General features: G+C 43.0%; 1 protein-coding gene across 1 annotated transcript in view; it reads right to left on the bottom strand.

The window, feature by feature from the left end:
• spidr (scaffold protein involved in DNA repair) overlaps positions 1-13,732 on the bottom strand; it is a 193,400-nt gene that overhangs the window by 24,207 nt on the left and 155,461 nt on the right. Inside the window, exons 6-8 of the mRNA XM_052022596.1 lie at positions 6,442-6,466; positions 5,722-5,883; positions 684-771 (exon numbers count right to left, since the gene is read on the bottom strand). Coding sequence (XP_051878556.1) covers positions 684-771; positions 5,722-5,883; positions 6,442-6,466 — 275 coding nt within the window. The remainder of the gene's footprint in view (positions 1-683; positions 772-5,721; positions 5,884-6,441; positions 6,467-13,732) is intronic.

Below are 13,732 nucleotides of genomic sequence, written 5' to 3'. Positions count from 1 at the left end.
CAATGTTTTTGAGCGTTTTAGAGACATTCGAACATAACCACAAGCCAGTGGAAATTGCTAAACTTTGTTTTTAAATTATATTCATTATAAAAACTTAAAACATGTTGAAACACTTAATTTTAAACACATTAAAACACTCCAGAAAAAATTTCAGAGTGCCTTTAACCATAATCCTGAATTCAAATAACAGGGGAAACATCAACTTCATCTCCTCCAAACCAGCACAGAATCTTTAGAAAAGTTCTCCTCGATAAAGTGACAAGGAAATAGAATAACCCTTGCTCCCTTGAAGACTTCCATGTGGGGCACAGTCCAATGCTCAGTGGCAAACCATGGACAGAAACTTCAGCTTTTTTGCTTTTAGTTGCACACCAATGCCAAAGATAGTGTCAGCTACATATAGAAACAATGGTCTATGCTGCCAGTTTTTGCCATCATTACCCAACAAAATCAGGCCTATTTGAGTGTCATAAATACACAATGTTCTGTTGATCTGCATCTTAATTTGTTACCCTCATTTGGACATTCTCAAATTAAGATTTTTGAGTTAACCTACTCCATCAAGTCCCTAGTAAGTTGATTTCCTTCATTTACTTGATCAAACAAACCCAAAACATTTACCCAGTCTTTTTTTAAGTGAAAGCAGTACTTGTTCAATATTAATTTCCAGATATCATCATTACCTCTTGGCTGTCTTGACTGTGCCCATGGACTTTTGGAGGAACCAATGGAGGCCACAGACTTTCAATAAGACTGAAGAGCCCTGAAGACCTGAGAGATAAAGTGGGAACCAAATTAAAACACACTGAAATCTTACAATGGGTTAACTTATTGTTGGTTTTGTCAAGCAAATGACACCTTTGACACGGGAACATAAGAAATTTCCAAAGTGAGTAACAAATGTGACCTTACTATTTAATAAAGAGAAGAGAAATCATGGAATTACCAGCTTATTAGTCTGATATTAGTAATATGGAAAACCACAGAACCTATAACACTACAATTGAGCTGATTGTATTAAAGAAAAATCAAGTTTCATTAAACAACTGGAGCTCTTTAAGGGGTACCAGTGTTGAGAATAATCATGCTGAAAGTGTTGCTGCCTGTCCTTACTGATTGCGGTCTGTTGGTCAGGAAGTCATGGATCCACTTGCAGAGGGAGGAGTTGACTCCCAGGTTTCAGAGTTTGGTGATGAATTTTCTTGGAATTACAGTATTGAAGGCGGAGCTGTAGTCAATAAACGATAGTCTAATGCAGGTGTCTTTCCTGCCCAGATGTTCCAGAGATGAGTGTAGGGTCAGGGAGATGGCATTCCACTGTAGACCTGTTTCGACAGTAGGCGAATTGCAGGGGGTTGAGGTTTTCTGGGAGGCTGGAGTTAATGTACGCCACGTCCAGCCTCTCAAAGCACTTCACGACGGTGGATGTCAGAACCACCAGTCGGTAGTTATTAAGGCACACTACCTTGTTTTTCTTAGGTATCGGGATGATAGTGGTCTTCTTAAAGCAGGTGGGAACCTCAGGTTGAAGAAGGGAGAGGTTAAAAATGTCTGCAAATCCCCCCACCAACTGATCTGCACAGGATCTGAGGACACGCCAGGGACACCATCCAGGCCAGATGCTTTCCACGGGTTCACTCTCCAGAAGACTGATCTCACGTCCTCAACTATGACTATGGGTTCAGGTGTATGGGAGGCTGTCGGGGTGACTGGCGACATACCAATCCCCTTCTGGTCAAACTGTGTGTAGAATGCGTTAAGCTCATCGGGAGGGGATATGCTCTTGTTGGCGATGCTGCCCGACTTCATTTTGTAGCCTGTTGTAGCATGTAAGCTCTGCCACAACTGATGGCTGGTCTGGAATTAATTTTGGACTGATATTGTTGCTTGGCATCTCTGATAGCTTTAAGGAGGCTGTCTCTCAGTTTCTTATAAAGGTCAGCGTCACCTGATTTGAATACTGCAGTCCTAGACTTTAGCAGGGAGTGGATCTCCCCGTACGTCCATGGTTTCCAGTTTGGGAACACACGTATTGTCCTTTTTGGTACACAATCCTCAATATGCTTGCTGATAAAGTCGATGATGGTGGTGACATACTCGTCTAGGCTGGCTGCTGAGTCTTTGAACATGGACCAGTCTACCGATTCAAAGCAGTCGTGTAGAAGCTCATATATTTCCTCAGACCAGCACTGTACAACCTTCTGCACTGAATCCTCCCATTTCAGCTTCTGTTTGTATGCAGGGAGAAGGAGCACAGCCTGGTGGTCGGACTTACCAAAGTGTGGGCGAAGGGTGGCCCAGAAGACGTCTCTGATAGTTGTATAGCAATGGTCAAGGGTGTTTGGGCCCCTGGTGGGACAGGAGATGTGCTGGTATTTTGGTAGCACACTCTTGAAGTTGGCTTGGTTGAAGTCACCTGCAATGATGAAGAGGGCCTCAGGATATCCTGTTTCAAGGCTGTTGACCACAGAGCAGTGTTCATTGAGTGCAGGCTTCATATCCATCTGGGGTGGGATGTAGACTGCTGTCAGGATAGCTGAAGTGAACTCCCATGGAAGGAATTTTAAAGGAATCTTGTTTGAAATGAAAGATTAAACAGCGTGTGGAATAACTAGAAAACTAGACAATTCAGGTGGTGAGAAACACTGGAATTAATTGACTAATTAACTTTTCCTGTATTGTATTGTTCCCATCATTGCCCAAGTGTGAAATACAATTAATTTGGCTTTCCTGATGAAAGAACTATTTGCACTCTATTAAGAAAACTTACAAAAGACAGTCACACCCTGATTATGCTTCTTTCACATTTACTGCATGAGGCAATGATTGCCTTAGTCTGCATAGTATCGTTTGGAAGAGGAAAAACCTGTTCAACCAGAGTTTAGGATTACACTAGCTGGACCATACACTGAACATAATATTGTAAAGACATCAGTCAGTCTGTCATAGTGTTAAATAAGCATGCCCCAGCTTGCTCAGGTTGTCAGTTTACAACCAATTCATCTGCTAATATATGAGCAATCAACAAATGATGGCATCTATCTTTGTCCTCTCAGCAACCCTAAACCCCTTCCTCCTACACCTGCCCCGCCCCCAGAACCATACCATATTTAAAAGATTCGGAACAAACAAGTATGTTATAATAGTTTCTCATTCACAGCAATCTCTTTTATGAAAGCTTTCTCTAATTTAATTTCTGAGGGATTACAATATCTTTAAAAAAAGGCAATTGGATAGTCTGCAGTGAAAAGCAGTTTTTTTTTGCAATTTAGGAAACTGAAATGCAGTTCCCATGGAAGATATACCATAAATAAAAGCAACCATTTTCCTTTATATTATATGTTAGCAGGGTAGGTCAGTGAAAGACAAATTAGTTCCTATCGAATGCCCCACAAGACTGCATCCTCAGCCCTCTACTCTTCTCCCTATACACTCATGACTGTGTGGCCAGATTCTGCTCTAACTCCATCAAGTTTGCAGATGATACCAACGTTGTAGGCCGTATCTCAAACAGCAATGAGTCGGAGTACAGGAAGGAGATACGGAGCTTAGTGGAATGGTGTCACAACAACAACCTTTCCCTCAATGTCAACAAAACAAAAGAGCTGGTCATTGACTTCAGGAAAGGGGGCGGTGTACATGCACCTGTCTATATTAACAGTGCTGAGGTCGAGAGGGTTGCGAGCTTCAAGTTCCTGGGAGTGAACATCACCTACAGCTTGTCCTGGTCAAATCACGTAGATGCCATGGCCAAGAAAGCTCACCAGTGCCCCTACTTCCTCAGGAGGCTAAAGAAATTCAGTTTGTCCCCTTTGTCTCTCACCAACTTTTATCGATGCACCATAGAAAGTATCCTACCTGGATGTATCATGGCTTGGTACGGCAACTGCTCTGCCCAGGACCGCAAGAAACTGCAGAGAGTTGTGGACACAGCCCAGCGCATCACGGACACCAGCCTCCCCTCCTTGGACTCTGTCTTTACCTCTCGCTGTCTTGGTGAAGCAGCCAGCATAATCAAAGACTCCACCCATCTGGGTCATTCTCTCTTCTCTCCTCTTCCATCAGGTAGAAGATACAGGAGCCTAAGGGCACGTACCACCAGACTTAAGGACAGCTTCTACCCCACTGTGATAAGACTATTGAGCGGTTCCCTTATACAATGAGATGGACTCTGACCTCATGATCTATCTTGTTGTGACTTTGCACCTTATTGCACTGCACTTTCTCTGTAGCTGTGACACTTTGTACTGTTATTATTTTTACCTGTACTACATCAATGCACTCTGTACTAACCCAATGTAACTGCACAGTGTAATGAACTGACCTGTACAATCGGTATGCAAGACAAGTTTTTCACTGTACCTCGGTACAAGTGACAATAATAAACCAATACCAATAACAGAAATTCCTGATGTGGCAGAGGACTATGGCGGATTAAGCAAAAGCAAATACTGTGGATGCTGAAAATTGAAATAAAAATAGAAAAAGGTGGAAATACTCTGTAGATGAGGCAACATCTCAGAGTCATCGAGCCATACAGCATGGAAATAAACCATTCGGCCCAACCGGTCCATGCTGACCAACATTCCCATCGAAGCTAGTCCCATTTGCCCATGTTTAGCTCACATCCCTCTAAACCTTTCTTATCTATTTACCTAAGTAAGAACCATCTTAAATGTTGTTAATAATGCCTGCCTCAACCACTTCCTCCTGCACCTCATTCCAAATACTGATCACCCTCTGGGTGAAAATGTTGCCCCTCAGGTTCCTATTTAATCTCTCCCCTCTCAACCTAAACCTATGTCCTCTAGTTCTGGAGGAAGAAACAAGAATTAACATTTCAGGTGGATGATCTTTCATCACAATAATAGATAATTGATCTGAAAGTTAACCTCCTACAACCTCCCTCACGTACTGATTATTTTCAGAATTTTCTTTTCCTCTTATTTAAAAACATGGGATACACAGCCTCTTGCAAAAATGTGAAACATTTTGTTTTTTGTAATGTGTAAAGAGTTATTGAGGCAGAAAATCAGAAGTCTGATCAAAGCAACAGGTTTTCTGATGAAAGGTTCTTGACCTGAAACATCAATTCTGTTTCTTTCTCTACAAATGTAAACCAGACGTGCAGGAGCACCATTCAAAAGCAAGAGTCTCCAAGGCAAAAAAAAAGGTTGAGAAGTTAAACGGTATAGGGAATTTCAGAGCTTAGAGTAGTCCACATTATTAATCATCTTGACTCCAAATTTTGTTTGAAATAGGTAAGTACTAAATCTTGTGGCTCTTGTGGGTAACGCTCGAGGAGATGTGATTTTTTAATACTTGCTTTCCAAAGCATGGTATTATTAAATGCAGACAATGAACTTTGCTCCCTCTATTGAAAATCCTAAGTAAAAGAGTCAATCGTAAGTAAAAGAGTCACAATGGTAGAAATAATATCAGTCAACAAAAATACTTATAAATCCTAACTGTATTCTCAATTTAACTCACAACAATATAACCCATCAAGCTTGCAAATCATGCCAACAGGCTGACCAATATTATTACGCTACACAGAAAAACATAATAACTAAGAAAAAAAATCAAGATTTTGTATAATGTTTGGATCAAGAATACTTCATAACCAATAAATGCTTTGTTTCCCTGCATGTCTCCATTTGTGGTAGAAACATAGGCTTGAACTAATAAATGTATACTTTCTGGTTCATTCTTTTATCGTACCTTCCTCGTGTTGTCCTGTGCAGAATCTTCATTCCTGTGAGGTAGCATGTCTTTCCCTCCCAGCAAGCATTTTGTGCCTGCAAGTCCTCTTCCACTGAGCAAAATGTGTGCTGGTGAACTTCACTAAATAAACCATACATGTCTTGTACTAGAAGACATAGCCTACAGGAAAGCAAACAATTAAACTCATTAGTCTAATTTCTGATATGGTTAGCTTTTCTCTCAAGATCAATTCTTTGTCCAATATGACTTTGTCCCCATCCATTATTGTTTTTTAAAGTTATATGTGACATGTCCTTTCAAAATCTCTGGAATGGTTCTCTGTTGATAGCATTAAAACATGGAGACAAATAAGAACCCTACCTATATTCTAATTTTAATAATTAGAGCATTATAAGTTAACAATTATAATGTTTTTTCTTAGTTGTGATCTTTACTAACTGGGACAAAACAATCGTAAATATGTGGTGACACATATGTTGATGACTGGATGTCACGATAGTCTACCAGTTAAAATACTGTATTAGCATGGAGGCCTGGAAATTTCATCCACAAATACAAATTTTAATCTCCCACAGCTGCTAGGGAAATGTAAATTCAACTAATTAAACACACATTTAACAAAAAGCTTTATCAATAACGGTCACTCTGAAAGTACTGTATTTTTTAATCCATTTGCTTCGCTAAAGTCCTTTTTGATAGAAAATCTGCTATCCTTACCAGATCTGGCCTTCGTCGATCCAGACCCACCAATGTGGTTAACTTTTAATTGTCCTCAGAAAATGGCCCAGCAAGTCATAAGCTTCTGGAACCAATTAGGGATGAACAATAAGTAGTGACTTGCCAGCAACGTCCAAACAATGTTTTACTTATTTGTTTTTACACAAAATTCTAAAATACTACTATGTTAGATCAGATTTCTGAGCCTGCATTTTCCATTCCGATCAGTAACAAGGTAATATTTTTCTAAATTTGAGGAGCCTGAGTGAAGAGTTAAGATGCAGGATCACCAAGACTGAAAAAACCAATGGAGATTAGAGCTTGAGTGTTTATAAGTCTGAAAGATAAAATGCAAGGTAAAAACCCTAACTTGCCTACATATTTAAACAATATTTATTATGCTCAGGAGATTTAAAATTGCTTGTATTTATATTTGAACACATAGAAACATACATGAAGTAGCTTTAATAAGTGCAATATATTCCATGCATTATGCTGATGACCATGAGATATACTTCACTACATCTTCCAAACTCTATCCCTAACCCCATTGACATAGGTTTCCTATTACATTTGAATGGACAGTTGGAGGAGAGCATGCAATGCATGGGAACAGGGCCAATGATATACAACGGGTGAAAAAGTCAATTGATTATTTTTCAATAACATGATATTCTGTGTTTTTTTTTAATCCATAGTTCTGAGTTTTCAATCACGTAGATCAATGGCTTGTTTTATTCATTTGCATATCTGGACTTTGCTTCATTAATTGCCCTAAAGGAGATGGTGAGCTGCCTTCTTTAATCACTGAAGCTCTTCTGGTGAATGGTTGGGTAGAGAGTAACTAATATTTAGGCCTAGCAATGATGAAGAAATGTTGAAATATTTCCAGGTCCAGAGTGCCTGCAATCTTTGTCCTTTTTGATGTAGATGTCCATGTTTGGGAGATACTGCCAGAGGCAAGAAACTGCAGTGCAATTCAAAGATGGTACAGGAGAAACAAAGGACTGCATGTGCTGGAATCTAGATGAAAAACACGATGATGCTGGAGGAACTCAGCAGGCCAGGCAGTATCCGTGGAGAAAAGCAGACGGTCAACATTTCGGGCCAGGACCCTTCTTCAGGACTGAAAATAGGAAAAGTCCAATATATAGTGGGGCAAGCTCATATCCTACTACCTGGACACTATCCTGTCCCCACTGATCCAATCCCTTCCCACCTATGTCTGGGACACATCACATGCTCTCCAACTCTTCCATAGCTTTAAGTTCTCCAGCATGCACAACCTCATCTTCACCATGGACGTCCAGTCCCTATATACCTCCATTCCCCATCATGACGGCCTCACTGCCCTCCACTTCTTTCTTGACCAGAGACAGAACCAGTCCCCTTCCACTAACATTCTCCTCTGCCTGGCTGAATTTGTCCTCACCCTTAACAACTTTACTTTCGATTCCTCTCACTTTCTACAGACCAAGGGCGTAGCTATGGGCACTCGCATGGGCCCCAGCTATGCCTGCCTCTTTGTTGGCTACATTGAAGAGTCTCCGTTTCAAGCCTACTCCAGCCCCATTCCTTAACTCTTTCTCCGCTATATCAACGACTGCATTGGTGCCACCTCTTATAAGCCATGCGGAACGTGACAGTTTCATAAATTTCGCTGGTAATTTTCACCCAGCTCTCCAATTCACTTGGACTCTCTCTCTGACACCTCTCTCTCCTTCCTCGATCTTTCTGTTTCCATCTCAGGAGATTCCTTATCCACTGACATCTTTTACAAACCTACTGATGCCACAGGTACCTCGATTACAGCTTCTCCCACCCTGTCTCTTGCAAGGATGCTATCCCTTTCTCTCAATTTCTCCACCTCCGCCGCATCTGCTCCCACGATGAGGCTTTCCACTCCAGGACATCCTAGATGTCCAACTTCTTTTCTAACCAGGGCTTCCCCCCAACTGTGGTCGAGAGAACTCGCACCCATATCTCAGCCATTTCCCACACCTCTGCTCTCACCCCCACCCCTCCCACACCCAACAGGGATAGGGTCCCCCTTGTCCTCACATTTCATCCCACCAGCCTACATATCCAACACATCATTCTCCGTCACTTCCGCCATCTCCAACGGGACCCCATCGCCAAGTACATCTTCCCACCCCTTTCTGCCTTTCGCAGTGACCGTTCTCTCCGCGACTCCCTCGCTCACACCTCCCCCCCCACCCACTCCACTCCCAACCTAGGAACTTTCCACTGCCCCTGCCATAGGTTCAACACCTGCCCCTACACCACCTCCATCCAGGGACTCAAACAGTCCTTTCAGGTGAGACAGAGATTCACCTGCACCTCCCTTAATATCATCTACTGCATTCGGTGCTCCAAGTGTGGCCTCCTCTGCATTGGTGAGACCAAACGTAGACCAGGTGACCATTTCGCAGAACACCAGCGCTCCGTCCATAACCGCGATCTGCATCTTCCCGTTGCCGGTCACTTCAACTCCCCCTCCCACACTATCACTGATACGTCAGTCCTCGGCCTCCTCCACTGCCAGGAGAATTCCAAGCGCAAACTGGAGGAACAGCACCTCATTTTCCGTCTTGGAACCTTGCAGCTTAACGGCATGAATATTGAATTCTCCCACTTTAGGTAATCCCCACCTCACCATGCTTCTTCACTTCTTCCCTTTCCTAGCCTTTTATTCCTCTCTCTTCTTAGCTTTGACCCATCCCTCAGTGGATCTGCTCTCCCCTCCTCCCCCACACCTATCACTATCTCTTACCTGCATCTACCTATCAACACCCTGTGCCCATCACACCTCACCTCTTTTGTCCACCTATCACTGCTCTGCTTTCCCCTCCTATATATTGGGATTCCCCTTTTCCTAGCTTCAATCCTGAAGAAAGGTCCTGACCCGAAGCGTTGACCACCTGCTTTTCTCCACAGATGCTGCCTGGTCTGCTGAGTTCCTCCAGCATCATTGTGTTTTTCATCAAAGATGGTACACATTGCACTTACAGTGTTCCTGGTGGTGCAGGGACTGAATGTTCATGGTGGTATATCGTATGCCAATCAAGTGTTTTGTTAAGTGCATTGAACTTAAGAGTCATATTAAAATTGCACTCATCGGAAAAGTGACAAATATTCTACCACATTCCTGCCATGCCTTGCAGCTGATGGATAAAGTTTTGGGGTCAAGAAGTAAAATATCTGCTGCAGGATATATAGCCTCTGACCTGCTTTTACAGCCATAGAGTCATACAGCACAGAAACAAGCCCTTTGGCCTGACCAGCCATGCTGGCCAAAGTGAGCATCTCAGTTAGGTCTATCTGCCCGCGTTTGGCCCACCTCCCTCTAAACCTTTCCTATCCATGTACCTATCCAAGAACATAGAACACTACAGCACAGAAAACAGGCCATTTGGCCCTTCTAGTCTGTGCCGAAACAGTATTCTGCTAGTCCCATTTACCTGCACCCAGTCCATAACCCTCCAGACCTCTCCCATCCATGTATCTATCCAATTTATTCTTAAACCTCAAGAGTGAGCCCGCATTTACTACATCAAATGGCAGCCCGTTCCATACTCCCACCACTTTTTGAATGAAGAAGTTCCTCCTAATGTTCCCCCTAAACCTTTCCCCTTTCACCCTAAAGCCATGTCCTCTCGTACTTATCTCTCCTAATCTATGTGGAAAGAGCCTACTCGCATTAACTCTGTCTATACCCCTCATAATTTTGTAAACCTCTATCAAATCTCCCCTCATTCTTCTGCGCTCCAAGGAATAAAGTCCTAACCCATTCAATCTTTCCCTGTAACTCAACTCCTGAAGACCCAGCAACATTCTAGTAAATCTTCTCTGCACTCTTTCAATCTTACAAATATCCTTCCTATAGTTAGGTGACCAGAACTGCACACAATACTCCAAATTTGGCCTCACCAATGTCTTATACAACCTCACCATAGTCTTATACAACCTCACCATAACATTCCAACTCCTATACTCAATACTTTGATTTAAGAATGCCAGGATGCCCAATATCTTCTTTACAACCCTGTCTACCTGTAACGCCACTTTCAGGGACTTATGTATCTGAACTCCCAGATCCCTTTGTTCCTCTGCACTCCTCAGTGCCCTACCATTTACTGTGTATGTCCTACCTTGATTTGTCCTTCCAAAATGCAACACCTCACACTTGTCTGCATTAAATTCCATCTGCCATTTTCTGGCCCATTCTTCAAGTTGGTTCAGATCCCTCTGCAAGCTTTGAAAGCCTTCCTCGCTGTCCACTATGCCTCCAATCTTAGTATCATCAACAAACTTGCTGATCCAATTTACCACATTATCATCTAGATCATTGATATAGACAACAAACAACAATGGACCCAGCACAGATCCCTGAGGCACACCACTAGTCACAGGCCTCCAGTCTGAGAAACAATCATCCACAACCACTCTCTGTCTTCTCCCACACAGCCAATTTCAAATCCAGTTTACAGCCTTTCCATTGATACCTAGTGTCTGAACCTTCTGAACTAACCTCCCATGTGGGACCTTGTCAAAGGCTTTACTAAAGTCCATGTAGACAACATCCACAGCCTTTCCTTCATCTACTTTCTTGGTAACCTCCTTGAAAAACTCTACAAGATTCGTTAAGCACGATCTACCACGCACAAAGCCATGCTGACTATCCCTAATCAGCCCTTGGCTATCCAAATACTTGTATATCCGATCTCTCAGAACACCTTCCAATAATTTACCCACTACTCTTGTCAGGCTCACCGGCCTGTAATTAGCTGGTTTACTTTTAGATCCATTTTTTTAAACAACAGAACTACATGAGCTACCCTCCAGTCCTCCAGCACTGCACCCATGGCTAAGGACATATTAAATATATCTGCCAGGGCCCCTGCAATTTCTACACTAGTCTCTCTCAATGTCCGAGGAAATATCTTATCAGGCCCGGGGGATTTATCTACCTTTATTCACTGTAAAGCAGCAAGCACCTCCTCCTCTTTAATCTCTAAATGTTCCATGACACTATTTCCTGTTTCCTTTCCTTCCATATCCACTATGCCAGTTTCCTGAGTAAATACTGATACAAAAAAACTGTTTAAGATCTCCCCCATCTCCTGAGGCTCCACACATAGACGACCACTCTGATCTTCTAGGGGACCAATTTTGTCCCTTACTATCCTTTTACTCTTCATATACTTGTAGAAACCCTTCGGGTTTACCTTCACATTATCTGCCAAAGCAACCTCATGTCTTCTTTTTGCCTTACTGATTTCTTTTTTTTTTAGTATTTTCTTACTTTTTCTATACTCTTCAAGTACCTCATTTGTTCCTAGTTGCCTATACCTGCCATACACCTCTCTCTTTTTCTTAACCAGATCGCCAATATCCCTTGAAAACCAAGGTTCCCTATGCTTGTTAACTTTGCCTTTAATCCTGGCAGGAACATGCAAACTCTGCACTCTCAAAATTTCGCCTTTGAAGGCCTTCCACTTACTGAACACATCCTTGCCAGAAAACAACTTATCCCAATCCACTCTTCCGAGATCCTTTCTCATTTCCACAAAATTGGCCTTTCTCCAATTTAGAACCTCAACCCAAGGACCAGACCTGTCCTTATCCATAATTAACTTGAAACTAATGACATTATGATCACTGGACCCAAAATGCTCACCTACACATACTTCTGTCACCTGACCTGTCTGGTTCCCTAATAGGAGATCACGTATTGCAGTCTCTCTCATTGGTACCTCTATATATTGATTTACAAAACTTTCCTGAACACATTTGACAAATTCCAAGCCATCCAGCCCTTTCACAGTGTGGGAGTCCCAGTCAATATGTGGAAAGTTAAAATCCCCTACTATTACAACTTTCTGTTTCTTACATCGGTCCGCTATCTCACTACAGATTTGTTCCTCCAATTCCCTGACTATTGGGCGGTCTACAATACAACCCTATTAGTGTGGCCACACCTTTCCTATTTCTCAGCTCCACCCATATGGCCTCAGTAGACGAGCCCTCCGGGCTATCCTGTCTAAGCACAGCTGTAATATTTTCCCCTGACTAGTAATGCCACTCCTCCCCCTTTCATCCCTCCCCGTTTATAACATCTGAAAAAAAGGAACCCTGGAACATTAAACTGCCAGTCCTGCCCTTCCTGCATCCAAGTCTCACTAATAGCAATAATGTCGTAATCCCATGTGCCAATCCACGCCCTAAGCTCATCTGCCTTACCGAGAATACTTCTTGCATTGAAATAGATGCACCTGAGAACATTTCTATCACGTACAAACCTTTGATTTCTGTCGATACCTGCAGTCCTCACATGACCTTTTTCCTCTTCCATTTCACTATCTGCTCTAACATTGGTTCCCCTCCCCCTGCAAATCTAGCTTAAACCCTCCGGAGCAGCAGTAGCAAACCTACCTGCAAGTATGTTAGTCCCCCTCCAGTTCAGGTGCAAACTGTCCCGTTGGAACAGGTCCCACCTTCCGTGGAACAAAGCCCAATTGTCTAGAAACATGAAGCCCTCCCTCCTGCACCAATTCCTTAGCCATGTATTTAGCTGCATGATCCTCCTATTTCTAGCCTCACTAGCTCATGGCACGGGTAGCAATCCTGAGACTGCAACCTTGGAGGTCCTGTCCTTCAACTTTGCACCTAATTCTCTAAACTCTCTTTGCAGGACCTCCTCCTCTTTCCTATCTACGTCATTGGTCCCTACATGGACCACAACATCTGGCTGCTCACCCTCCCTCCTGAGAATATCGAGAACTCAATCTGAGATATCGCCTACCCTGGCACCAGGGAGGCAACAGACCATCCGGGATTCTCAATGTCTCCCACAGAACCTCCTATCTGTCCCCCTATCGAATCCCCTATCGCTACTGCTCTCTTCTTTTTCCTCCTTCCTTTCTGAGCCGAGGGTCTCGTCTCGGTGCCAGAGACGCTATCACTGCAACTTGTCCCTGGTAGTTCGTCCCCACCAGCAGTATCCAAAATGGTATACTTATTGTTGATGGGAACGGCCACAGGGGCGCTCTGCTCTTTCGGTCTATACCCTTTCCCTTTCCTGACAGTCACCCAGTTACCTGCCTCCTGACTTTTAGTGGTGACTATCTCCCTGAAACTTCTGACAATTTCTACCTCACCAATGATCCAGAGTTCATCCAGCTCCAGCTCCAGTTCCAGTTCCCTAACTCAGTTTGTCAGGAGCTGCAGCTGAATGCACCTTTTACAGCTGTAGTCATCAGGAACAAGTGTGTTGTCCCTGATTTCCCAC

Source organism: Pristis pectinata, chromosome 9 (assembly GCF_009764475.1).
Source record: "Pristis pectinata isolate sPriPec2 chromosome 9, sPriPec2.1.pri, whole genome shotgun sequence".
NCBI classification, from domain to species: Eukaryota; Metazoa; Chordata; class Chondrichthyes; order Rhinopristiformes; family Pristidae; genus Pristis; species Pristis pectinata.
The sequence above is the reverse complement of the archived record's forward strand: the minus strand, read 5'-3'. Positions and strand labels throughout refer to the sequence as shown.